At 43.0% G+C, this 27,607-nt stretch overlaps 1 protein-coding gene across 4 annotated transcripts in view; it reads left to right on the forward strand.

Annotated features, from left to right (window-relative positions):
* The window catches only part of KLF12 (KLF transcription factor 12), a 367,145-nt gene that overhangs the window by 85,933 nt on the left and 253,605 nt on the right, over window positions 1-27,607 (forward strand). For all 4 annotated transcript variants that reach the window (XM_050950134.1, XM_050950124.1, XM_050950116.1 and 1 more), the window contains exon 2: window positions 18,464-18,527. In XM_050950134.1, coding sequence (XP_050806091.1) covers window positions 18,507-18,527 — 21 coding nt within the window. In that variant the 5' untranslated portion in view covers window positions 18,464-18,506. The remainder of the gene's footprint in view (window positions 1-18,463; window positions 18,528-27,607) is intronic.

Below are 27,607 nucleotides of genomic sequence, written 5' to 3' on the forward strand. Positions count from 1 at the left end.
GCCACCAGCCCAAATTTATAAATTCAGAGGGCTGTCGATTTGATCACTTCAGTTGATCTCATCTGACAAAGTATCACTTGCAGAGAGATATGATGTCACTTTGTTAAGTCACAGTACATTTAGGGCTTGAAAGGTCAGTCCTAGCTCCTTGAATTTCTGGTATGTCAAAGTGGCAATTAGTACAGTAACCATCCTATGTAGAATTAGTGTTAAGCATCATAAGAAAACTAGTTACCTCATCTCCTTGAATGCACTATGTTGTATTTCATTTTATAAATGTATTTTGAGGGCAAATATTGTGTTTATTTCTCTAGTTGCTTGTGACATTTAGCAGCTTCTTAATAGGAAAAAAGTCTTAATTTTGAAAATGGGCAGAAAGATAAATCAAAGTTATTTTATAACTTCAAGCAAGATTATAAAGACAGGTAATACTGCATTTCTACTGCAAGAAGAATCAGATAGATTTTTCATCCAGCACTGAACCTAATCTGGAATGCACCCTGAAGATGCTAAACCTACATGTGGAGAGTGAATGAAGGCACTTGATACAGGATTAGATGGGAGAGAGGGGGCGGAGAAATTGGAACATGAAACTTGCCTGCTTCAAGCTACTTTTGCATAACTGCAATAAACATATCAGTTATTATGTTCAAGATTACATGTCAGAAGTATTGTTAGTTCTATAATTATGGAGACAAGGGTCTGATGCTCCTTGCTCTTGGTCTGGTGCCGAGATGGGAAAAATTGCTGGAAAAAGTCACAGTGAGAATACACTTATGAAAAAAGTGGCTGTGCATGAACACCTCAGTTACTTTTTTGAAGCTGTCTATACATAAAAGATTGAGGAATGATGATTAGATAACAGAAACTGAGCATCATTAAATGGCATATTTTACCTATAGTAGAGCTTTTACTCTGTAAAAAAACAAGGATTGATTAATCCTGCTCTGTGATTTCCCTCTCCTTCTGGCTATAGGGAAATGGGCTGATGGTGTCATGAATTTCACACGTGAGTGCTTTCTTTTCTGCAAATTGGATTTCACATTTTGACCTTCATTCTCCATTTTTATACTAATTAACTAATAATATTTTATTGTTAAAGTATGATGTTGAACCACAACAAGCATAGTTCCAACAAGAATTTAAGGTTGCATGAGTGTTTCCATTCTAAAGGTTTATTTTCAGATGCTGAAAGCTGAAATCTTGCACCTTTGTTCTCATCCTGGGAGTAATATGCTGATGTTGTTTAAAGTCTTAGCAAAAATGGTTCTACCATTTTTGAGAATGGAAGGTCTGAAAATAGATAATTTTGACCATTATTAAAAAAGGAAAAGTTGCATTTTTTTTTTTGAAGAAGCAGTTTGGTCAGACCAGTCCGTAGTTACTGGATACACGTTCTAGAAATCTGTTGAAAATCTCTATTGATTTGACACAGTAGTGTGAGTTTAGAAACTGTGCACAGGTCTTGTGTTTTGTTCTGTGAAAATGGAATGTTGGTCAGTTATTAGTAAAATAAATTGGCAATATGCATCCATATGTTCTATGGAAATTCTCATTTAAGTATGATTTCTTAACATCCTGTTGACTTTCATGTGATGTAGACATGTAAGAAATCTCATGGAATTTTGTTTTAATTCAATGTTGTAAATGGAATATGATCTATATGAAGGTGTATGGAATAAGGCAGAATTCCACAATTCTTCTTGTGCTGAGTGTGTATATTGTGCAGCCCAGCATTCTCTTGTGTCTTGGAAATAGTTTTACATTTTTAAATCATTTTATTAAAGCCCAAACCTAGGAAATTAAAAGAATATGATGGTTGTAAATCATACTCCTGGCAGAATTCTGTGCCCCTGCAGAAGCGCAGAATTCATATGGCCCACTTATTTCTGTGCCCCCGTGCAAAAAAATGCCAAAGAAATCTGCAGGGGGACACGCGTCTCTTCCCTGGCAGTCCAGGCAGTGTTTCTGTTCCAGTGTTCCTGGACCAGCCTCAGAAATGCAAATCACTGTGGGAGGGGCTGGGCATGTGTGCCTGTGGGGGAGCCGTGGATCACCATTGGGGACGGGGCTGGGCATGGGTGCGCGCCTGTCAACAATTGAGGCTTGCTGGGGGCATGAAGGGGTAGGTGGTCTTATTATGCAGGAGGAAGGCTCTTTCCCCGATGCAGAAATGTAGCAGCTTGCATCCTAGTAACATTGTTAATGTTCCTATTATTAGTTAACTGTTCCCATTCTCTGTCAATTCCCCCAGGAGCATAAAACCTGTAAAAGTTTTAAGGCCCCTACATTGCCAGAGTGATGTAAAGCCTTACAGATGACAGCAAGGGAATCAGCTAGGAAGATCTATGTGCTTTCTCACTCTTTTTCTGTGCCAAAGTGGCACGGTGGAGTTAGATTACAGCTCAGGATTTATTTTACCTACCCATTTAAAAAAAAAAGACTTCGAGAGCAAATAAACATTTACCAAGAAGTCAATGAAATGTCAGGACAATCAGAAGCAAGCACTTCCCAAAGTACCCAGCCCAGTCCAGGACAATGAGTAGCAAAACTATATGACTTTCATGTGTGAAAATCTGAGCAATTTAAAATGACATTCTCCTTTTCTTCCCCCCATGTTTGGTGTTGTGTGATGTAATTTAAATGAAAATCCAGGTTTATAACTGGACTGCAGGGTATAAGTTACCAAGTGTTTGTAATGTAACTTTCATATGTTTAGGAAATGCTGAATAGTTATTGTGACCTTGTTTCTTTATTGTAGTTTAAATAAATTACCAAAACAATTGAAAGTGGTGTGATTATATTGCATTATTTTGACAAATAAAATATGCAGAATTTTGCAGAATTTTAAATTTTCGGCGCAGAATCTGCCCCAGAGTAAAATCAGTTCACTCAAATGTCTGGAAATGTTAAAAATAACTGGCAGCATTTGTATGAGTTTGGCAGAAGGAGGAATGATTCTGTTTTTCTTTGCTCCATGTAATTAATTGCCCTCTTGTAATTTAAACACCACTGATTATTAAAATGAATCTCTTTAGGATGATGACACGTAAGAGGTGAGAATTTAGTTTGTATTTAAAATTTAACAAATGGAAAAAACCTATTTAGCTTAAAAATGTAGATATTGCACATGAATTTTGACTATTTAGCTTTAAAAATGTAGGTATTGCACATGACTTTTGACTATTTTTTTTTATTTGGTGTACCAGAAGGTTTTTTGTGCATTCATATCTGCACTTTGGTTTCCTACTTCTTATTGGCAAATAACCTATAGTGGCTGAAAGAGCCAACACTTCTAGATTAAGGGCTCTTTAAAATATATATGGACAAACTTTCAAAAGGGTAGTGCATTCCCTATTATGTTCCATACTACATCTGCTTTTGACAAACCAGGTCTTAAAATATCAAAATAGTACTTCATTAGAGAGGTAACCGTATTAGTCTGGATCTGTAAAAGCAGCAAAGAGTCCTGTGGCACCTTATAGACTAACAGATGTATTGGAGCATGAGCTTTCATGGTTGAATATCCACTAAGTCGGATGCATGACGGATGCATAGTACTGGTGCATTTTAAAATAAGACATCAGAAGAGAAATTTTCCCTGTCTTCATTGAGTTTGCAGAGTCCCTGTTTCAAATGTCTTCCTAACTGAAAGCAATAAAACAGAGATGAGTAATAAGGTGTTTTTTAAAATAATTCATTAGTTTCAAATATTAAGACTTCATAAAGAAAAGGGGATCAATCTTGCAAACCTTTATTCAAGTGATATTGAGTATACTCATTAGAACCAGAACGGCTAATTTGAATTAAGCTTCAAAAGGACTGAGATAAATATACAGAATTCTTGCAGATTGTTTATGTGTTGTTAATAAATCCTCTACTTCCATCCAGTAGGTCACTCAATGCACTCCTTTCTTGTCTAAAAATAACATCATAACGAAATGATAAAAACTAAACTCTCCAACTAGATGACCAAAGTATGCAGCTCCCCTCCCTGCCAAGACCTTTGTGGTGTTTTGGTCCTTTACTGGTAGTGTTACCTCATTTGGGTTACAGATAAATACTGTTTCTGATGATATCCCCATGGACCCACATCCCACTCCAATTGCAGTCCAGGATAGCCTTTTTACTTCCGTATACCCTGGGAACTGGATTGGGTGGCGCAGGTGCTGCTTCTTACATTGATTTATGACGCATTCCAGTAAACGTGTGTCTCTGATTTCTCTCTTTACTAGATGTCATTCACTGTAGAAGCCTTTATAGATATTTCATGCTATAGGAATTCGAGAGCTAGGTATCACGTGTTGCCTAGCAACAAGCATCCCACTTTCTATGACTCTTGCTTCTCTTTCACTTTTAATCAAAATAACAGTGAAAATCGTTATATGAAGCACTAAGTTTATCTTCAGAAATATTTAGACTAAACTTCAGATAATTTTTATGACAAACTAACTGCAGCAATATGTAGAAAAGTCTTAATATAATAATAAATAAGCTCACCCTTAGACACAAAGAAAATAAACCCCAACCAAGAATTTTAAGAGAAGATACTATGAAAAGCAACTAGCAGCTTTGTAAGAACAAACTTAAATACTTGGCCCCATTGTAACGGGTTAGTACTGTATATATTAAGTGTCCTTTCAGTCCCATATAAGACTATAAATTTGAATGTTAACATTTAATAAATACATATTGACATTTTAACCTATTCTTTGTTCCATCTGGCAAAATATTGCAATCAGAGCAGACAAAACAGTGGTTCACGATCTGAATCATAATCTTAAATACTTTTCTAACAGAAGCCCTGATAGCACACTGGGTTGATTCTTAGTTTTGACTGGTTTGAATTAGAACAGTGTGGAAGTCCTTTTTTGAAGTTACACAACACATACAATCTTTTAGTAGCCCCTGGTAGAATCTCTGAAGAATCACTAGTCTGCAGGGCTGCCCAGAGGTGGGGCAAGTGGGGCAATTTTCCCCAGGCCCTGGGCTCCACAGGGGCCCCCACAAGAATGGCTGAGGCTCCCTCCCCGGCCCTGGCCTGACCCCGCCTCTGCCCCTCTCCTGGAGCCTCAGCGCATCCAGGAGTGTCCCTGGACAGCTGCAGCATGGCTCTGGCGGGGCCTGAGCTCCTCCCCGCTCAGAGCCGCATGGTAAGGGGGCAGGGCTGCAAGCTCCAGCAGGGCCTGAGCTCCCTCCACTTGGCCTGGAGCTTGCAGCCCCGCCCCCTTACCATGCAGCTCTGAACAGGGTGGAGCTCAGGCCCTGCCAGAGCCATGCTGCAGCTGTCCAGAGATGCTCCTGGATGTGGTGAGGTGAGGGGGGAGCCGGGGGTAAGGGGCTGGGGGTTTAGATAAGGAGCAGGGAGTCCCGAGGACAGTCAGGGGACAGGGAGGGGGCAGAGGTTGGGGGGTTGTCGGGACAGGGAATGGGGGGGGCTTGGATCGTGGGCATTCTGGGGGTCTGTCATGACTCAGAGGGAGGTTGATAGGGGTCAGGGCAGTCAGGGGACAGAGAGCAGGGGTGGTGTCCCAGGATGGTGGTTGTGGGGGTCTCTGGGGGACATTCAGGGGACAAGGAGCAGGATGGGTCTGGGATTCTGAGGGGGGTGGGCAGTTGAGGGGCAAGAAGTGGGTGGGGGTTGGATAGGGGGCAGGGCCAGGCTGTTTGGGAGGCACATCCTTCCCTACCCTAAAGCCACGATGGGTAAGGAATGGTGTCCCTAGTCTCTGTTTGTCAGAGGGTGGAAATGGATGGCAGGAGAGAAATCACTTGATCATTACCTGTTAGGTTCACTCCCTCTGGGGCACTTGGCATTGGCTGTTGTTGGTCAACAGGATACTGGGCTGGATGGACCTTTGGTTTGACCCAGTATGGCTGTTCTTATGCTCTAACCTAAATGAACCCAAAGTTATGGAGATAGATATGAGTCAAGGAAGCCAGCAGAGTATGAGAAACCTGGAAAAATCTCTGACTGGATGGGCTCAGGCGTTTGGTCACAAGCTGAGGAGGTTCAAAAGTTTTGGATATTTTGAAGCAGAATTTTTTATAGTTATTATTTATTATCTTTAAACAATCAAACACAGCAAGCAGCAAATATTTGGCCACACACTTCTGAAACCCCAAACTATATTCAGGTTTTGGCAGACTAATTTCAACTTTTCAATTAAAAAAAACACAACAAATTTTGAAGGAAAGCAGACATTGTCCGTGATTTTTTTCTGCTTTTTAAAACCCCCTAGTTTTGGATCCAAAAAAAGTTTTGATGGAAAATATTTGTCCAACCCTTTTAATGAACTTTAATGCCTTTTAGCACTAGCTGATACTGAGAACCAGCGATACCTCGTAAGGAAGTTTTCTCAAAACTGGGTTTGTGCTGAGATGTGTAAGGTTTATTTTTCCCAGGGCCACCCGTGAGGAGGGAGCAAGTCGTGCGATTTGCCCCGGGCCCTGCAGGGGCCCCCATAAGAATATAGTATTGTATAGTATTGCAATTTTATTTTTGGAAGGGGCCCCTGAAATTGCTTTGCCCCAGGCCCCCTGAATCCTCTGGGCGGCCCTGCTAGTCTGTTTTATCTATGAAGCTTTTGAATTTAGTTGTGAATTAGAAATCCAGTGAAGAGGTCAAGCCTGGGGGTGTCTAGTACTAATGATGCTGCTGGAAATTTGAATTGGGAAGTCCCTTCCTGCAGAGTTTCACTTCCACAAAGGAAGAGAGCACCTTGTCTTGGTCTCAAACAACTCAGTTCCCAATCTAATGCTCAGAGGCATCATTGATAGGATTTGAAGAAGTCATATTCAGCCCTCCTCCTCAGGGAGGCTTGCTGGGACTCAGGGCCTTTGAAGATTGGGAAAATCGCATAAGTGCAAACTTAAGGGAAACAAATAAGACAAAATGCTTCCTTTTTACAATAAAATAAATGATTTGACAAAGTGATTCGTAAACCTGGATATTTCCGAAGGTGAGATTTGCTGTCTAGAGAATATAGTTATTTAAATCCTTATTCAGCAAAGCACTTAAGCCTGTGAGTAGCATATTGCATTGCCATAGCCCAGCTTGGGAGTGACAGAGACATGTACTACTGAGGCTAGGTCAACTTCTGCAACGATGGGTCGTCTCTTTGCCAGCCAGAAATGATGAAAAGTGTTCAACGTGGACACTGCTATGTGAAAGGTTAGTGTCAACAAGTAATGCAGGAGCACTCCTAAACTACTGTCTATATTGATCACTTGTGGCTGTGTGCCTTCAGCTGAAAGAGACTGTTCTGTAGCGTCCAACTCTTCCCAATGCTTTCTTCTGCCCACCAGTCTTGTTCAGGTTCAGCTTCAGCCAGCTGTGCTTCAGGCATGGGTTGATCTCAGCCAAGTGGAGGGTCAGTTCTGTGACAGTGACGTTATTTGAAGTGAAGAAAAGATAGTGTCACCTGCATAACGTAAGGATTAGGCTCTTTTACCCAAATCCTGGAAAGAGGAATTTAACGCAAGAATAACCCTCTAATTGTGCTAGTGAGCATTTCTCAATTAATTTATAAAAAATAAATTCTGTATAAATATCACTTTCATATTTCCAGTATGTTAACTATTTATGACTGGTTTTGCCTCTGCAGCATCCCTTCATGCCTGCAGGGCATGACTCACCTAGGTGCAGGTTTCTGTTGGTAAGTCGCTATCTCTTGCGAGGTCTAAGGTAGTGGTGCTTTAGCTCAGGGGTCAAATCACACCAGTTCTACCACTCCCAGAAAGTATTCAGGTACAGAAAAAAATCAAGATAAAAAACAGCTCAAAACAGGTCATTCAATGAATATTCTGTGTGATCCTGCTGTTCTGTTCAGGGCTTGCGTTCAAGTAGTCCATACTTTATTTGGTCCCCCAGGAACCTGTCCTCCCTTCTAGCAGAAGGCTCATCTGACTGACAGGCTTGCTTACACTCTGGGTTGCAACCAGGCTTCTCTCACATCAGGAGAAGTGGAGCTCTGCCCTCCTTCCTCATCAGCCCAGAACTGGGGTCTCCTCCTTTTATGTCCCCTCTTTATGCCTGACATCTGCTGAAGGTGTAGGGAGGTGGGGCCAGATGGATCTACAGGCTCTTATAAACACTCTTGTTGCCATTGTGGGGCCTATCTGCCTCATCAAACTGTTCTATTTTGATGAATCAATATTAGGTATTATTTATAATTTAAAAAATATATTCTCAAAGTAGAGAGAGAAACAAAAAATATATAGTATGTTCATTCAAAGTCTATACATTAATAAGATCAACCTGATATTTCATTTCTGAATCTGACCCAGTACATGTTTTCCATCCCCCAATGGTAATGTTTTGCGAGTCAATGAAGGTGTTTGACATGCTGGAAATACCTTAGTATTACTCTGTTACCCATAAGATCTCACGTGGATTGGACATTTCAATTCCTGATGGTTTTCTACTGGTGGGAAAAGAAGCCTATGGCAAATATGTGGTATCTTTCATAAATGTTTACAAGTTTTTAGAATTCTGAAACCCTAGATTTATGAAGATAGCTAATTTTTGGTTGGAAAGAGACACAACGCTGTGTTTTCTTTCTGTCAGTTCTCATCAGTCTGAGGCCTGGACTACACTACAAAGTTAGGTTGACGTAAACTATCTTGTGTTTGTGCATGTGTTTACACTTAAATTTTTCTCCATCCAATGCAAACTCTCCATTACATTGTCATGGTAACACCAGCTCCATGAGCCACATTGAGCAATGGTTGAATTACTGAGGTCAGTACAGAGTAACTGTAGATGCTGAGTTACTTATGTTGATTTTTCCAGTCCTCCAGCAGCAGTCCCACAATGCCTGACAATGACTGCTCTGATCACAATTGTTAACTCCACTGCCTAGGGGTAATGGAGATTGGAAGCCACTCCCCCCTTTAAAGCCCAACACATTTTTGAAATGGCTTTTCCTGGTTGTTCATCTTGGCAAGCCCACCTGTAGTTGCTCTCCATTGTCGTATGCAACTGCCCAGTTAACCATGCCAGCTACACAATTCAGATGCACTCCAGTCTGGAGTAGACAGTAGATTTTGGATCTCCTGGTCTGGTGGGAAGAAGAGACTGTTCAAGCACAGTTACAGGCCAGCTGTAGAAATTTGGATATCTATGAGCACGTTGCACAGGGAATGCAGGAGAAGAGGTACAACGGGGAGCAGCAGAAGTGCTGCCTGAAAGCAAAGGAACCGCAGCAGGCATATCAGAAGGCCAAAGAGGACAACAATTGATCCAGTGCCAAGCCTCAGATCTGCCTCTTTTGCAAAAAGCTGCACGCGATACTTTGTGGAGACCCCACCACTACCTGCATACACCATGGATACCTCCGAGGAGCCCGAGTCAGAGGTACCTGGCATGAACAACAAGGATTGAGGTAGAGCAAGAGGATGGGGGACATGTGACTGGGGGGCTCCATTATGCTTTGAGCCAGAGCCTGTCTGAGACTCCACCACAGTCCAGTCAGTCCTGGCAGTCGAACATGGGTGATCCCAAAGCAGGGGAAGGAATCTTTGGTAAGTGTGTAAGTTTATTTCCCATTGCAGTGATGGCATCCCCAGCTTAGCAGGACACAGCTATCAACTTTTCATTAATTCACAACAAAGAGAGAGAGAGTTGTTATCTGCTTTTCCTTCCCCTATAGAGTTAGACCGGGGCGTCCCGGAGCAGTTTATGTACACAGATGTCTCTGAAATCCTTCTGAGAGCTCTTGATGAAACTTCCATGGAGGTCCTCTGCAATCCTCTCCCAAAGGTTTCTTCCTCCACAGTAGGACACTTTTTTCTCCATGCCAGTTGGCTATAACTTTGGCAGGCAGCATTGCAGTAAACAGTCTAGCAGCATATGGGCCTGGGTACCTTTGGGACACCAGCAGCAGCTCTGCCCTTTGTGCCTTTGTTACCTTGAGGAATGAGATAACAACTGAAATCACCATCACCTATGGAAAATGGTGCTGTATTCAGCGGCACTGACTTATACTCCCATATAGTTTAATGCATTTCCCTCACCCCTAGCAGGCCATATTCAGCATGGCTGGTGCTGTGAGTTGCACCGTGCACAATCACTCTGAAGCACAAGTGTCAGTAATCAAGTCTTGTTTAAAACTTTAGGGGAGCAAGGGAAGGGAGTTCTGAATCTAACTTTCAATTTCCGTTCAGACTATACAGACAATGGTACCTCTTTGTGTTTTATCTGCATTTATGGCTGTTGCGGTCTTGAGGGGTTCCCCCTCCACACTCTTGGAATGTCTGATACAGATGAGGAGGAGAAAGAAGAGGACTTGGAGTGACATGTTCAGTTAGATCCTGCAAGCCAGTGCTGCTGCATCCTCCATGAGCAGAGGGCGTGGAGGATGAATGTTGCAGACTGTTTGGAGAGGAAAAGAGCAGAAAGATCCAGGAGTCTCGCCAGGAAAAGGAGTAGGAGATACATCAGGGCATAATGGGCAGGGGCGGCTCTAGGTATTTTGCCGCCCCAAGCACGGCAGGCAGGCTACCGTCGGCGGCTTGCCTGTGGGAGGTTCCCAGTCCTGCGGATTTGGTGGTGCGCCTGCGGGAGATCCGCCAAAGCCGTGAGACCAGCGGACCCTCCACAGGCATGCCGCCAAAGGCAACCTGCCTGCCGCCCTCGCGGCGACCGGCAGAGCGCCCCCTGTGGCTTGCCGCCCTAGGCACGCGCTTGGAGCGCTGGTGCCTGGAGCTGCCTGTGATAATGGGGCTTCTCTGGCTGCAGACTCTTGTGGACCTACAATCCTGTGCTTGCCTCCATTTGCAGGCCATGGAGTACTACAAAGTACAGCACCTCCCTACAGCCACGCTGCACATTTAACGTGGCATCAGGGGCTGCATCCCTATCCCTACCACTCTATACAGGGGGACATTAAGGGCAATGACAGCTTCAGATACAGTAACCTGTAAGAGACACAGTTGATGTATGTGTAGCTAAAGTGGACACGAATGTTTCTTCCTCTTATTTAACCTCTGTTCCATAAATTTATTAAGGTTTTAATGTATTTGCTTTTAAGTTGAACAGAATTTCTTAAGGTGTTTTCATTGGTCAATAAAACTGTATTGTTTGGTTAATAGCTCATCTTTATTGATTCCCAACATATACTGCGTAATGTCTGGTGGTAGTGAAAGTACACATTTACTTGTTGTTGTACACTGTGACACAACTTATAGGATCAATGACAAACACAGGAAGCACCACAACATTAATTGCTGCATTGTCAGTATTATATTCATAGATGCGCACCAAGCACCATGCAATTCCTAACAGGCCTCCAAACTGTAGGGCCAGGTGAAGTGCAGTACACCACAATGCATTACTGTGGCTCGCAGTTAGTGTTCTTTCAAAGCCTCCCTAAGCCGTATAGCTCCACATTGAACTGTTTTGATAGCCCGTGTGTCTGGCTGTTCAAACTCCTCCACCTCAGTGGTAACTTCCCCCCCCCCTTTTCTTCACATGTATTGTGCAGGACGTAGTAGGCAGCTGTAACTGTTCTGATATATTGGTTACTGAGATTCAGTCTAGTGGGTAAACAGCATCAGCGAACCTTCAATCTACCAAAAGAACGTCCAACTGCCATTCCTCTGAGCCGTTAGGCAAATCTATCTTTGATGCTGTTAAGGTGGTCAGCGTGCAGCTTCATGAGCTGGGGAGTAAGGGGTAGGATCTAGGTGTCCCAAGATCACTATTCAACACCACCAATGTTAATCCATTGGCTGGAAAAGAAAGTACCTGCTTGTAACTTTCTGAACCATCCTCTGTTCTTAAAGATGTGTGCGTCATGCACCTTCCCCAACTGGCCAATGCTGATGTTGGTGAAACATTCCTGGTGTTCTGACAGTGCTTGCATAACCATAGAAAAATAGCCCTTTCTGTTTGATGTACTATGTGACAAGTGGTCTGGTGCCAGAATAGGGATATGCATGCCATCTATTGCTCCAGCACAGTTTGGGAACCCCATTGCTGCAAATCCATCCTTGTGTCCTGCATATTGTTGAGCGTCATGGTCCTGCATAGCAGGAGATGATTAATGGCCCTGCACCCTTGTATGACAGTCGCCCTGCCAGTGGACTTTCCAACTCCCAAACAATTTTCCACTGACCGGTACCAATCTGGCATTATAAGTTTCCAGAGTGCGATCGCCACTCCGCTGTCAAGTGGAGCTCTCATTCTGGTGTGTCTGCGCTGTAGTGCTGGGTAACCTCAGCAAACAGATCTAGGAATGTGGCCTTGCACATTTGAAAGTTCTGCAGCCACTGCTCTTCATCCCAAGCCTGCATTACGATGCAATCTCACCGGCCAGTATTTATTTCTTTGGCCTAGAAACAGTGCTCCACCATTTGCCGCTGCTATATGAATGCCACCATCAATCTGCCCTCCAGGAAATCATCATGTTCCCCATGGCTCTTCTTGTGGCTCTGCAGGTATCCCATGCTTGCAATACTCATGACAATAGCCTCCATGCTTCTCTCAGAGATAGTGGACCATGACAAGTCCTTTGTGGGTGGAATTTTCAAAATAAGTATGAAAATTCTGTGATAGAGATGGCATTGGAGAAAGTTGCATGATGGGAACTTGACTCTGCAGTCTGAGTCACCTCTTTTGCTGCTTGTTTATGCCCCACCACACATTGCCAAAACTTCCCAAAATATAGTGTGCTGGACTGTGGCGAGTTGCATACTGTGTAACCTGCATTGAAACAAGCACTCCTAGTGAGTACGTGCAGTCCCGATGCACATGCACAAGTGATATGGTAACTGCTGCAGCTTTGTGCAAATGTAACTTGCTTTAGCAAAAGTTTGTAGTGTAGACCTGGCCTGAGACTGACGTTTCATGTTTGTTAGAGACTTTGCTCCGTGATTATACAGAAAGCCCTTGGTCATTTAAGGGTCTTAGATCAAACAAATAATGTTGTTCTTGTTTCCAATCCTCTTATTTTGTGCTTCAGGTTTTTTGCTGGTACTAAAAACCATATTTGCAAAATGATACTGCATGTAAGTGCTCCTGTTTGGACTTTTCACATCACGTTCCATTTACTACTTAAAACAAAACAAGTATTTCATAGCGACCTTATTTAAACCTGGAAGAATAAATTGTCTTCAAAAATCCAGGAAGTGTTTCTTGGTGGTAATATAATTGACAAAATGAGTGTATTTTGGATTTGTAAGTGGTGTGATTTTTTTGTTGGTACTTTTATGAGAGTTGCATGTTCTCAGCACATCTCACAATCAGGCCATTTTATGACAGGATTACTAGAGGCATGTCTACACTGCACACTAAGCCAGGGTCTGTGGGACCTGGACTTGTAGACTCAGTGTTTCTAAGCCCATGCTTGTGCATCTGCACTGCATTATAAACTTAGGTTTACAATTGTTAGACCTGGATGTCTCAGCCATGCTAAAGCATCCATACTGCACTATGCAGACATTCTGACCCAGGTCTGTGACTTGAGCTGTGTCCACATTGCAATACGACAATGCTTGAAGCCGAAGTGCAGTGGGACTTGATCTCTGACTCTTTCCCTCCCCACATCCTGAGTGGGGAGGTCCTGAGTGGTTGCTAACCTGAGTCAAGCTGATCTGTGTGTAGACGGAAGATGGGTTTGGCCTCAAAACTGATTGAGAGCCCACGCTCAGTGTGCAGTGTAGATATACTCTCTGAGTTTGAAATTGCAATTTGATGTGTACCTTTTCATTTCCAGTTCAAATCCAGACCAAGTCATACGTAATCAACATTTTTATCTTTTAATATCTCTATGGTGGCTTGTGTGAATTGAAGTGGTAGCAAGTATCCACATTGCAACTAATCCTAATTGGCACCAATCTCATTGGACAGGCCAATGAAGTAGAAGCCAAACTCGAACAGCTTAATGGGACAAAATCGGAGGGTCCAGATAATCTTCATCCAAGAATATTAAAGGAACTGGCACATGAAATTGCATGCCCGTTAGCAAGAATTTTTAATGAATCAGTAAACTCAGGGGTTGTACCGTACGACTGGAGAATTAATAACGTAGTTCCTATTTTTAAGAAAGGGAAAAAAGGTGATCCGAGTAACTATAGGCCTGTTAGTTTGACATCGGTAGTATGTAAGGTCTTGGAAAAAAATTTGAAGGAGAAAGTAGTTAAGGACATTGAGGTCAATGGTAATCGAGACAAAATACAACATGGTTTTACAAAAGGTAGATCATGCCAAACCAACCTGATCTCCTTCTTTGAGAAGGTAACAGATTTTTTTAGAGAAAGGAAACGCAGTGGATCTAATTTACCTCGATTTCAGTAAGGCATTTGACACGGTTCCACATGGGGAATTATTAGTTAAATTGGAAAAGATGGGGATCAATATGAAAATTGAAAGGTGGATAAGGAACTGGTTAAAGGGGAGACTACAACGGGTTGTACTGAAAGGTGAACTGTCAGGCTGGAAGGAGGTTACTAGTGGAGTTCCCCAGGGATCAGTTTTGGGGCCAATCTTATTTAACCTTTTTATTACTGACCTTGGCACAAAAAGTGGGAATGTGCTAATAAAGTTTGTGGATTACACAAAGCTGGGAGGTATTGCTAACACAGGGAAGGACCAGGATATCATACAGGGAGATCTGGATGACCTAGTAAACTGGAATAATAGTAATAGGATGAAATTTAATAGTGAAAAGTGCAAGGTCATGCATTTAGGGATTAATAACAAGAATTTTAGTTGTAAATTGGGTACACATCAGTTGGAAGTAACAGAGGAGGAGAAGGACCTCGGAGTATTGATTGATCACAGGATGACTATGAGCCGCCAATGTGATATGGCCGTTAAAAAGCTAATGCAGTTAGGATGCATCAGGCGAGGTATTTCCAGCAAAGATAAGGAGGTGTTAGTACCATTATACCAGGCACTGTTGAGACCTCATCTGGAATACTGTGTGCAGTTCTGGTCTCCCATGTTTAAGAAGGATGAATTCAAACTGGAACAGGTTCAGAGACGGGCTACTAGGATGATCCGAGGAATGGAAAACCTGTCTTATGAAAGGAGACTGAAAGAGCTTGGCTTGTTTAGCCTAACCAAAAGAAGGTTGAGGGGGGATATGATTGCTCTTTATAAATATATCAGAGGGATTAATATTAGGGAAGGAGAGGAATTATTTAAGCTTAGTACCAATGTGGACATAAGAACAAATGGATATAAACTGGAGACTAGGAAGTTTAGACTTGAAATTAGATGAAGGTTTCTAAACATTAGAGGAGTGAAGTTCTGGAACAGCCTTCCAAGGGGAGTAGTGGGGGCAAAAGACATATCTGGCTTCAAGACTAAGCTTGATAAGTTTATGGAGGGGATGGTATGATGGGATAGCCTAATTTTGGCAATTGATCTTTGATTATCAGCAGGTAAGTATGCCCAGTGGTCTGTGATGGGATGTTAGATGGGCGGGGGATCTGAGTTACTACAGAGAATTCTTTCCTGGGTGCTGGGTGGTGAGTCTTGCCCACATGCTAGAGTTTAACTGATCACCATATTTGGGGTCGGGAAGGAATTTTCCTCCAAGGCAGATTGGCAGAGGCCCTGGACGTTTTTTGCCTTTCTCTGCAGCATGGAGCACAGGTCACTTGCTGGAGGATTCTCTGCGGCTTGAGGTCTTCAAACTATGATTTGAGGACTTCAATAACTCAGACATAGGTTAGAGGTTTGTTATAGAAGTGGATGGGTGAGATTGTGTGGCCTGCATTGTGCAGGAGGTCAGACTAGATGATCATAATGGTCCCTTCTGACCTTAAAGTCTATAAGTCTATGAGGCCAAGGACTGAATATATGCCCTGGAGAATTAATTCCCTGTTCATCCTTAAAGTGTGTGGACTGATGCACAACCATGGGGCAGTATTGTGGGAAACCTGATTGCTGGGGTTTGTGATGTGCTTACACTGTCTGTTGAGGACTTGGGCCAACCAGGAACATTTTCACGAGCCTTCAATCTCACGTACAAAGAGAATGAAAAAAGACTGGCATTCTAAAGATGAAAGAGAACTAACAATTCAGTGCTCAGTAAACTGAGTAAACACACATAGAGAAATATATAAGCAACACCAATCATTCATCAATGTTAATGAAGGAACCTTTTCACCGGGCTAGGGAGAGAGGGGGAATTGTATATGATTTAATAATGTAAAACAAATGCAGCTATGATTAGTAAGATAGCTACACTTAAGCACTTTGGAAACACACATCCCTGTTCTCATTATTACCATAGCCAGAGTGAGCTAATAGGACTTCCAGCATTCACTGGTAACATGAAGCTAGGCTGCACTGTAGGATGTTTGTGTAGCAACGTAACTGAGGAGAAAATATGGAGAACTGGAAACAATTACAGGTCAAAGGAGATTTCCTTTTGAGGGACACCCTATGAAGCTTTGAAATACTGTAATATGTAATGTAATGGTTTTGTGACTGAGTCCTTTCTCAGTCAGGTTAGATAACCATGCCATGTGTATACTTTTAGGACACAGAAAACCTGGCTTAAGTGTCCAGTATTTGGATGTTGGCACAGAGTGTGGCTGCTAGGAAGTCAAAGGTATCTCCCTACAGTGTGCAATTCAGAATAAAATAAAATTAAAAAAAAAATAAAATTAGACATTGCTCAATGCTCACTGGCTCAGTTGTAAGCCAGAGAAAATTTTCCTCATGAAATGAAAATTCTGAAGCAATTTAAATAATGCCAAAGGAGATTAAACAAAAAAGACACTCTCCAAGATACATCAGAGATAGGACAAATACTCTACAGTAGTTAGAACACTCCAAGCCTACAGAATTTAATTAAATGTAGTGAGATAATTGTATCTAGGGAATTTGCAACCATTTGTGACTCATATTAATGTTAATTTGGAACTTACATTTGTTTTATTTCTAAAAAAGATTGGATTAAAAGTTAATAAGTTATATAGATTTGGTGCTTAATGACTGGGATGTTTGTGGGTTTTATTAATGTTTACTATCTTTGCATCTTTTCCAGATTCTCATACAGAGAGGCTGTTCAATATGTTTAAACCTGATAGCTATGTTAATGTATGTATAGCAGTAATGAAATACTGGGCTGTGGTTTAATGAATAGATTATATACGCTGTCACTATTGAGAGACAGCATCAGTTTGAAAAAAGATCAAGTTATAGCAGATTATTTATACTAGCTCTCTGACAACAGAGTTAGTCTTGAATTCACACGGCTTGCTTTATTAAAGTGGACGTATGAAAGTAGAAGTCCATTCCAGTTATATGCATGTATTCTGGCAAGAGGGTTTAAGGCAGGGGTCGGCAACCTCTAGCACGCGACTCGCCAGGGTAAGTACCCTGGCAGGCCGGGCCAGTTTGTTTACCTGCTGCGTTGGCAGATTCGGCTGACTGCGGCTCCCACTGGCCGTGGTTTGCCGTCCCAGGCCAACAGGGGCAGTGGGAAGCGGAGCAGGTGAGGGATGTGCTGGCCGCGGCTTCCCGCCACCCCCATTGGCCTGGGATTGCGAACCGCAGTGAGAGGGAGCCATGATCGGCCGAACCTGCCGATGCAGCAGGTAAACAAACTGACCTTGCCCTCCAGAGTGCTTACCCTGGCAAGCCTCGTGTCAGCGGTTGCCGACCCCTGATTTAAGGCATAGTGTCAAGAAATTAAAGGCCACAGTTTGGGATTCTTTCTTTTTTTTAAAGATTTTTTAAAGGCTTTACAGAAATTAGACTATACTTTGCAAAATTGACTGGATTTTTATATTCTATCTAATCTGAAGAAGCAAAGGAGATAAAACTGTTTTGTCTGTTTCTTTTTATGTCATATAATTTTTTCCCCATGGTTTAATGCTGAACTATGAAATTTTTTTACCACATATAGTGGGAGCCGCGATCGGCTGAACCTGCCGATGCGGCAGGTAAACAAATTGGCTCGGCCTGACAGAATGTTTACCATGGCGAGCCGTGTACCAGAGGTTGCCAACCCCTGTTCTAGTGAATGAGTTTTACTGGCAAGAAACTTGCCTCAAATAGCAAATATTAATCAGATCTTGCAGAATATTTTAAATAATTTTGAAATCAAAATTGTAAGTACTTGAAATGGACATCTGCTAAAGAGTTACTCCATCCAATCATGCAGTATAAATATCATGTGACCTATTGTCCATGCAAAGAAGCTCAAATTTTGAACACTCGAGTAACTACTCAGAAATTGAATTGACAGAAAAATATGGACTAAAACATCAATTAATTGAAAAGCATGAGACACAACTTAGTATAGTAATATTCAGCCTGCCTTATTTAAAATATTGAGAAACACAGTGCTTTTCCAATGTTTCACCACAGAGTAAGTCCCTGTGTTTTTTCAAAAGTAGGCAATAAAAGTTGAGAAACAAAAATAAAACATTGAAGAAGTTACATCTGCTCAGTGCCCATTTCCTAGTTCATTCAGAATTATTGATTTTTTTTTTTCAGGATTGAAGTGGATCTAGGAACGAATGGATGACTGAGTATTCTTATGAAGAGGAAAGCCATAAAAGTTTGTTGACAATTTTACAACCATATGCATTATAAATATTACTGGTAGCATCAGAAATATATATTTTCCTTAAAAGCACATTAAGTGAAGTAATTAATGTTCTGAAATTCATGTTCCTGTTGTCTGTCAAATGAGGTTCTGTTGGCAAATAATTTATATGGGGTTTAATGATACACTTTCTGATACTTTTAAAAAACTAAGTTTTCAAAAGAAAACAGAAAATTAAGTGGAAGTATTCAGTTGGGAATGCTTATTGTTATTTGAAAAGTATGTTTTGGGATAAATTCTGTGCTGGTTTAAGTCCCATGCAATTCCATTGACAAGAAGGGTTGAATGGCATGAGATTCCAGGGTGTTTCTTCTTTACGTACACAGCGTTGAAGTAATTGTTAAATGGAGGATATCTTCCATTACAGATGCTAGTTATGCAGCTTAATGCGTTGTTGGATGAATGCAATGATGAGTTGGATGAATGCCAAACTGATAAGTGCAGTATGAGAAACTGAATAGAATAGTATATCTTAGTTAGATACTTGGTGCTTTTTGATCTTTCTCTGGAGTATCGTCTTTTAAAAGTAGGGTGGGTGTTTCTGCATCATCAATTTCCTGTGGTTATAAGGGAACAGGTACTGGTGGGCCTCAGTAATTCACTGTCCTTAATTTGCATGCTTTATAAAATGATTAATTTCAATACGTTTAGAAGTCGTTCTCTGAGGTAATGGCTACTAATGCTTAGCTGTGATACTACTTTAACCAGTGTCCCTTCAAGGCTGCTTAAAGGAAACTGTCCTTGCTTCCCTGTCTGCATAGAGTAAATACATTGTAATGGAAATACAATCAGCAGTACCATGATTTGGAGTACAACCACTCATTTAAGAAGAGCATTTTGAAAGATCTAATGATTACCGTCAGCTGGTGTAAAACAGATTTAAGCAAAGCTTTCCTCATTCTCATGCGTTCCAGTTACAGAAACAAAACTAAGTTTTTCCTGGAAGTGCAATACCTGTGGGAAGCAAGAGTTTTCATTCTATGCATTGTCCCAAAGTGGTTCACCATGGCAACAAGACCAGTACTCTCCTGAGGTCATTTGGATAAAGATGCTAATTTATTTAGATAGACAAGATGGGTGAGTAAGGCCTTGGAGGTAAGTGAGTGAGACTCCAGCAACCACTTTTTCCCTGCAGGCAGCTTCACCTAATTTGCCGACTGGCGGTTCATACACTGCGCCCAACTGAATTGCGTCCCTCTCAATGGAGCCGTCCACCACGGGAACTGGGGCAAGCGCTGCAGGAAGTGCGGGTATGTCACCGAGACCCTGTCCCACATCCTATGCAACTGCAAGCCCCATGCCGGCGCCTGGCAGCGGCGCCACAACGCCGTCCAGGACCGCCTAGTGAAGGCCATCGTCCCATGCCTGGGAGAGATCGCCATCAACCATGCTGTCCCTGACAGCGACAGCCCACTGCACCCGGACATCGTCGTCACGGACAAGGATCAAAAAAGATCATCCTCGTCGATGTGACAATCCTGTTCAAGAATAGGACCCCTGCCTTCCGCGAAGCCCGAGCCCGCAAACTCAAAAAGTACGCTCCCCTGGCCGGCACCCTGCGGACAAAGGGCTATGAGGTATACACCGACGCTCTGATCGTTGGTGCCCTGGGTGCTTGGAACCCCTATAACGAGCGCGTACTGAGGACCTGTGGGGTAGGCCATCGCTACGTGCGGCTCATGCGACGTCTAATGGTCTCGGACACTATTTGGTGGTCCCGGGACATTTATACAGAGCACATCACCGGCCACCGCCAATACCGAGAGTGAGCCGGCATGACTTCGTGCACCCACAATGAGGAAGAGACCTGAAGACTTCCTCTGTTGGACCTTATCCCCTGAACCCACAGAACCGAACTGAACTCCACCATATGAGGGTCATCCTATCGTCATTACTCGGCCCACTTATTTATACCTATGATTGCCTGTAATTCCTGTATGAGTGATGTACCCTCACTGCTTGCTGACTGTACCTTGATTCATCCACCTTAAACCCCCCCATTGGGGATACTGCAGACTGTATGTGTTATGCGCTATTCAATATCAAAATACTAACATCCCCCTATACTCTGTATGGTATCCCCGATGACTAATAACTGAATTTTCAACATCCCGTATCACCTATTTTTAAACATTTCTTAATAAAATCTTTTACTGGCACAAATTTGGTTGGTGAGAGAGACAAGCTTTTGCACTACACAGAACTCTTCTTCAAGTCTGGGAGAGGTATACAGAATGTGAATTGGCCACTTCACCTTGAATGGTCCCTTAGAATGCGCATTAACTACTTATGCTAAATTATATGTTCCATCTTGTGTTTAGCTGTGACACTGAGCACCTTTCCCTAACTTGAAGAAGAGTTCTGTATAGCTTGAAAGCTCAACTCTCTCACCACCTTGTCTCTCTAGTATCCTGTGTCTGACACTGCTATAACAACACTGCATATTTACTTAGATTGGGGATCTCAAACTCAAATGACCACGAGGGCCACATGAGGACTAGTAGATTGGCCTGAGGGCTGCATTACTGACACCTCCCCCCACCACCCTTGGCCCTGCCCCCACTCCACCCCTTCCATGAGGCCTTGTCCCTGCCCGCCTCTTCCCACCCTTTTTCCCTGCCCCCATTCCAACCCCTTCCCCGAAATCCCACCCCAACTTCACCCCCTCCCTGCCCCCAGGGGGTGCAGGAGGGGTGTGGGATGTGGCAGGGGTCAGGGCAGGGAGTTGGGGTGTGGGGTGCAGAAGGGGTGAGGGGTGTGGCAGGGGGTCAGGGTGCAGGAGGGGTGTGGCAGGGAGCTCAGGGCCGGGAGTTAGTGTGCAGTGCAGGAGGGGTGAGGGGTGCAGCAGAGGGTCAGGGCAGTGGGTTGGGGTGCAGGAAGGGTGCGAGGTGTGGCAGTGGGTTCAGTGCAGGGGGTCATGTGCAAGGAAGGGGGTTGGGGTGCAGGAGGGGTGCGGGGTGTGGCGGTGGGTTCAGGGCACGGAGTCAGGTGCAGGGAAGGGTTGGGGTGCAGGAGGGGTGTGGGGTGCAGCAGGGAGCTCAGGGCAGGGGGTCAAGGTGCGGCAGGCGGCTCAGGGAAGGGGACGGGTGCAGGAGGGATGGGGGGTGCGGCAAGGGGTCAAGGCAGGGAGTCGGGGTGCAGGAGGGGTGCGGCAGGGAGCTCAGGGCCTGGAGTTGGTGTGGGGTGCAGGAGGGGTGAGGGGTGCAGCAGGGGGTCAGGGCAGTGAGTTGGGGTGCAGGAAGGGTGCGGGGTGTGGCAGTGGGTTCAGTGCAGGGGGTCATGTGCAAGGAAGGGGGTTGGGGTGCAGGAGGGGTGCAGGGTGTGGCAGTGGGTTCAGGGCAGGGGGTCATGTGCAGGGAAGAGGGTTGGGGTGCAGGAGGGGCAAGGCACGTTCTTTCTGCTTCCCGAAGTGGCGCAGAGGCAAGGCAGGCAGGCAGGGAGCCTACCCTGCCTCGAGTGTGCGTCGGGCCAGCGCCACTCTAGGTAAATGCTGGGGGAAGGCGGCGGGGCTGTGAGGAGCTCGCGGGCCACAGAAAATAACTTTCGGCCCGCAGGTCGCGTGTTTGAGACCTCTGACTTAGATAGTGTTTTGATCATAACAACTACAGAAGGGCTCAAAAGCTTCATGTTTTGGCAATAATCCACTTGAAGTTTTTAGGAGGCACAGAAAAGTCCATTCTAATGTCTTCTCTATTGAGACTTTCTAGTAATTACAATGGATTTTAAGGTTCTCATTCCTAAATATTTCATGATTCAAGAGATTATTATTATTAGTTCTTGAGTACTCCTTGGTCCCATTATGCTTGGTATTGTGCAGACCTGGGCCAGCAGGTGATGTGTGCTCCCACCATTATCTAGAGAAAACTAAAAAGGCTTGTGAGATCTATCTCAGCTCAACTTCCTAACTTTTCTATGACTCTTCTCTGATACCAGTGTCTGTTGGATGGAAGGAAACCCACAAAGCTGGGGAGCCAGTGTTTGAATGTTACAAACCTCTTGGCTAACTCAGATGTAGAGGAGGGAAAAACTAATACTATTAAACTGCACTTCTTGGTAGACTTATATATTCCTGAAATGCAGCAAATAGATGTCTTAAAGACAGACTAGAGAGCCTCTTTTGATTGCCAAGAGAGCTAGTGAAGACCCCTTTACTTATATGTAAACAAGCTGGAGTTCCTGTTGGTCTGGAAAGTTCTCAATGTGTTACAGATGAAACAGGATACTTACATACCTATTTTGCCAGGTCTGTTCAGACAACAGTGCTGCAGTGTCTCTTACCATACAAATAGAGGAAGAACAAAGTCAGACTAGATCAGAGATCGGCAACTTTTGTCATGTGGCTTGCCAGGGTAAGCACCCTTGCGGGCTGGGCTGGTTTATTTACCTGCCGTCTCTGCAGGTTTGGCTGCTCCAAATCAATGGGGTTGCAAGAAGCTGTGGCCAGCACATCCCTTGGCCCGTGCTGTTTCCTGCAGCCCTCATTGGCTTGGAGCAGTGAACTGTGGCCAGTGGGAGCCGTGATTGGCCAAACCTATGGACGCAGCAGGTAAACAAACCAGCCTGGCCCGCCAGGGAGTTTACCCTGGCATGCCGTGTGTCAAAGGTTGCCGATCCTTGGACTAGGTTATCATGATGGGCATTAGAATTAGGAAGTTATGTCAGGGCAGAAACTCTAATTGCTCGTCACATCCCAGAGACAAAGTTATGGCCAATATTCTGAGAGGGAGAAGGGCCACCTAGTGCTTTTGGTGCAGGAGTCTTCTGTGATGAACTCAAGAAATGACTTGCCACCATTTACCTTCATAAAACTGAAATGTTCCTAAGTTTCTTGGCTAAAAGTGCAGTGGGGAGAGGTGCATTTTCATCCTTCTGGTGGTGTCTCCAATTCCTTTCCCTAGTTTTCCTCTTTCTGGTTCTCTGCAAAGTGTTAGCAAAGGTAATGAGGAACTGCACACAATCTCTAAAATTAACGAAAGATAAAGAATTTTTTTTTCAGTGATCAATTGTCAAAAATGCGTTTGAATTTTGCTGAGATGTCCCTCTAAGCTTCACATTTTCATACTGTGTGTTCATTGAATTTAGAGCACATCCACTTACCAGGATTCCAGTACCAGTGTGATGGGGTGTTTGATTACTGTCACAAACTGACCTCCCTGCATTCACAATCACTGTTTTCCTAGAGAGGAAGTGACTGCTCTGAATAGTCTCTGTCATCTTTAACTTCATCCATTGGAATATAACTATGACTAGAATATAAAAAGAATAAAGTATATGAATCTCAGAAGTGTATTCTAGTGCTGGGCATCAATCCACTATCCGTTTTCAGTTGTGTTCCTTGCAGTTTACATCATGCTAAAGCAAAGAGACTGTAGTTTGATGCTTTCTTTGTCATAATTCATTAGGAATATAAAAATCTAGGATAAAACAGCTAAAGAAATTAGCACATAAATTGAATGACAGTTAGATTCAGGGCATACTGAGACCAAGAACTCCTATAAATCTCTCTTGATGCTCAGTGTTTATTAAGATCAGTCCATTAAAGGTCAAAAATTTGATATTTTAAAACTGCTGCTCTTTATTTAAAAATATTTATAATGCACAGTTAACATCCAGTTTGTCAACCGTGATCAGATATTGAATAGCTGCTGGAGCACAACCACAGGCTTAGGGCTCATTAGCTTTAACTTGTAATACATACTTAATACAGGGGAACTCATGAGGATGAGAGGGAACTGAATTTTCCAAATCTAATCCTCAATAAAGAGTAGAGCAATAGAGATTTTCTTTCTTATTCTATGTCAGGGGTAGGTTATCTGTTGTATCTTCTTCTGCTGCCTCTTTCTTTTGGGCTGCTGGAATAGTGTATGCTCTGACAGATGCACATCCAGAATAGTGCAGCTTCTCTGTGCTCAATCATCATTGGATTCAGCTTTGCGCCAGCTCAGGTTGGATACAGTCAGGGTGGATTTGGAACTGAGCCTGATTGCTGAAAAATTGCTGGGGGCAGGTCCAAAAATGATGTACTCCAAGTAGTAAAAACATTTAAGATGTCTGCAATGAGCCCTTTCTGCTTCACACACTTTCATTTCATTTGTACTGATTCTGTTTCCCCTTGACATTGTAAAATTAATGAATGCTTTCTGGGAAGATTTCAGCCTTCCTATTAGCCTTTGTGCCTAACAGCAGTATAAAACCTATCCTATACCACTTTTTCAGTTTCTGCTCTGCAGTTGCTTTCATAGCCTAAATGGTTTCTTGTTTATGGGTCTTGATTTTGGCTCTCTTCCATTCAGTTTGCAACTATTTTGGTGTGTTTACTCAGTGCTCCTCAGCAGCTGGCCGAGGGCGGGATTCCAAAGTGTACATACTTAGATACACACAAGAACAGTTCATCAAAGCCTAGGCCTGGAGTCATATTTGGTAGGTGGTTTGTGAACTGACCTCTTTTAGACCAGGTGGAGTTACAGTGATGTGATTTGGCTCTTTCTGTTGGGGAGCTCCCAAGCAGCTATTGTATTCAAAATAGTCACATCTTAGAAACAAATATATCCAATGTATTTATTGAAAGGCTATTTCATAAATGTGTCTATGCAGTACTAGATATCAGTGGTCACTCTGGACAAAATTTCAGGAAGCAATGGGTGGAGATTGGCACTAAAATAAGCTGATTTTTCCCTAGTTAATGGTTGGCCTGCTGAGAAAAATACAACCCCTGCTTAATAAAAGCTGCTCATCTGAGAGGTACATAACTGCCCAGGGGAATTTCTTCAGAATCGAGAGCAGCCTCTTGGCTGAGTAGCCGAAAAAAATTATGTGGGCCAGCATCTATAAAGAGTTCCTTTCAGTTGGGAAAGGCCCTGTCATATTTTTGGTGCATAGACTTTGCAGTAGTTCTTAAATTTAACTTGCATTTACCAAAAGGTACTTTGGAAGAGGAAGAATTGAGAATCATGGAAACCTACAAGAGCTTCAGTATTGTTTTGAATGAAAGCTGCAGAAAGAAAAAAAATGATATGGTCACATTTTACAATAGGAAGTTTCAAAAAAAGGTACTCATTTAGATTTAATGTAGAATTGGCAGAATGACCAAATATTGATTACTGATTAACATTTGATAACTTTTTAATAATATATATGCTACCAAAATACAACATGTCATTGTAAAACAAATATAGCTTTTTTTTTTTTGTCAGGGTCATTGCTCCATGAAAAACAATTGTTAATGGTAATGAGTCCTGGATGAGCAAAGTTTTAGTATCTGTCTCTTCACACCTGCACACTCATTAATAATACGCTAGTGCTTAAACTGTTTTTAAAAGTTTCTAGGTTGTTCTTAATGTCATAGGCTATATCGGTAATGACATCTATAGGTAAGGTTGCCTGCCACTTCCCATTCCAAGACTCTGTTTTCAGTTTTTTATAATGTTCCCAAACTTAAACCATTCTGGCTGGTATCTGCCCCAAACTGTGGTGTTTGGAGAAAGTTTTTCCTAAAATGGTTCAACTACTTCTGAGAATGAGATTAGGGAAAAAATAGTATTTCGCTTTGCTGAGAGGTAGATAGCATAAACTTGAACCGAGAAAAGAACATGACCCACTTTAATTGCCTCTGGTTCATTCATCAAATGCAGTTCTTATGGTGAGCAGCTCTCTATTCATTAGTTCATAGCTTATCTTGGCAGGGGCAAGCTTTCGAGAATGGTGCAGAACTGATTGGGATATGAATCGCTGCAAGAGTACTGCCCCTAGGGCCACATTGGATGCATCTGCTTCCATTATAGATGGACAAGTCAGGTTAGGGTGTGCCAGAATCAGGGCCATAGTGAAGGAGACCTTTATCTGGTCAAAAGCAAATTGGGCTTGGGCAACCAAGCGAATAGCATGGCTTTGCAGAGGAGTGAAGTCAGGGGAGTTATTAATTAGGAGGAGTTTGCAATGAATCTTCTATAAAAATTTGCAAAGCCCAGGAAGTATTGAAATTCCTGGAGGGTTCAAGGTGCTGTGCACTTACAGATGGCTTCCACCTTTTGCGGATCCTTGTGGATTCCCTCTGGGAAGATATTGTACCCCAAAAATTCAATGGTGGCCTAGTTCAAGGTTTACTTTTCCAATTTGATGTACAACCATGACTCATCAGACATGGTGGTAGTGCTGCTCTGCATTCTTGGAAAATACTAGTTTGTCGTTGAGATAGATAATCATGTATTGGTCCAGGGTATCCCTGAAGACTTCATTTCTGACATGTTGAAATGTTGCAGGGGCATTGGTTAAACCAGGTATTTGTCATACCAATATCAGTATGAAAAGCGGTTTTCCATTCATCCACAGGATTTACATGCACTAGATTGTATGCCTCCCAAAGATCTAGTTTCATGAAGATCCTGGAGGTCCTCAAGTGGTCCAGCAATTCTGAAATAGAGCAAAGCGTACCTGTTACAAATAGTCACTTAGTTCAAGGTACAATAGTCTATGTAGAGGCATAGTGACCAATTTACCTTCACAAAGAGGATTGGTGTCCCCGCTGGACAGATAGATTACTGAATGAAGCCCTTGGCAAGGTTTTCCTGGATATATCCACATTGCACCTCCAGCTCTGGTTCAGATATAGAGTATATCGATCCATAGGGTGTTTTTGTCCTGAGCTGTAGATCTGTTGGGCAGTTGTAATCCGGTTGGAGGGTAATGAGTCTACATTTTTCTTTTCGAACACATCCAGTTAGTTGCGGTACTTGTCAGGGAAGGCTGAGGTTCTGGTCTGGTGCCACTCCCTTCTGGCTTGACCCGGTGCCCATATTTCCACTTCTGAGGGTGTCCTCTCATCCTGGGGCCCCTGGTACCCTGTGGGTTGATTGCTTCATTGGAGACATGTTTTCTGGCAGTACTGGCAGGATAAGCTAATACTTCTCTACCACAAAGAGATACATGGATAATGCCGCTCTGAGTATGCCAAGAATTATCAGGAAGAATGGATCACATTGAAGCATGTTGTTTTTCGGTTCCCTTCCATTACAGCCTCTAAGGGGATGGTCTCT

This window comes from Gopherus flavomarginatus, chromosome 1 (assembly GCF_025201925.1).
Source record: "Gopherus flavomarginatus isolate rGopFla2 chromosome 1, rGopFla2.mat.asm, whole genome shotgun sequence".
NCBI classification, from domain to species: domain Eukaryota; kingdom Metazoa; phylum Chordata; order Testudines; family Testudinidae; genus Gopherus; species Gopherus flavomarginatus.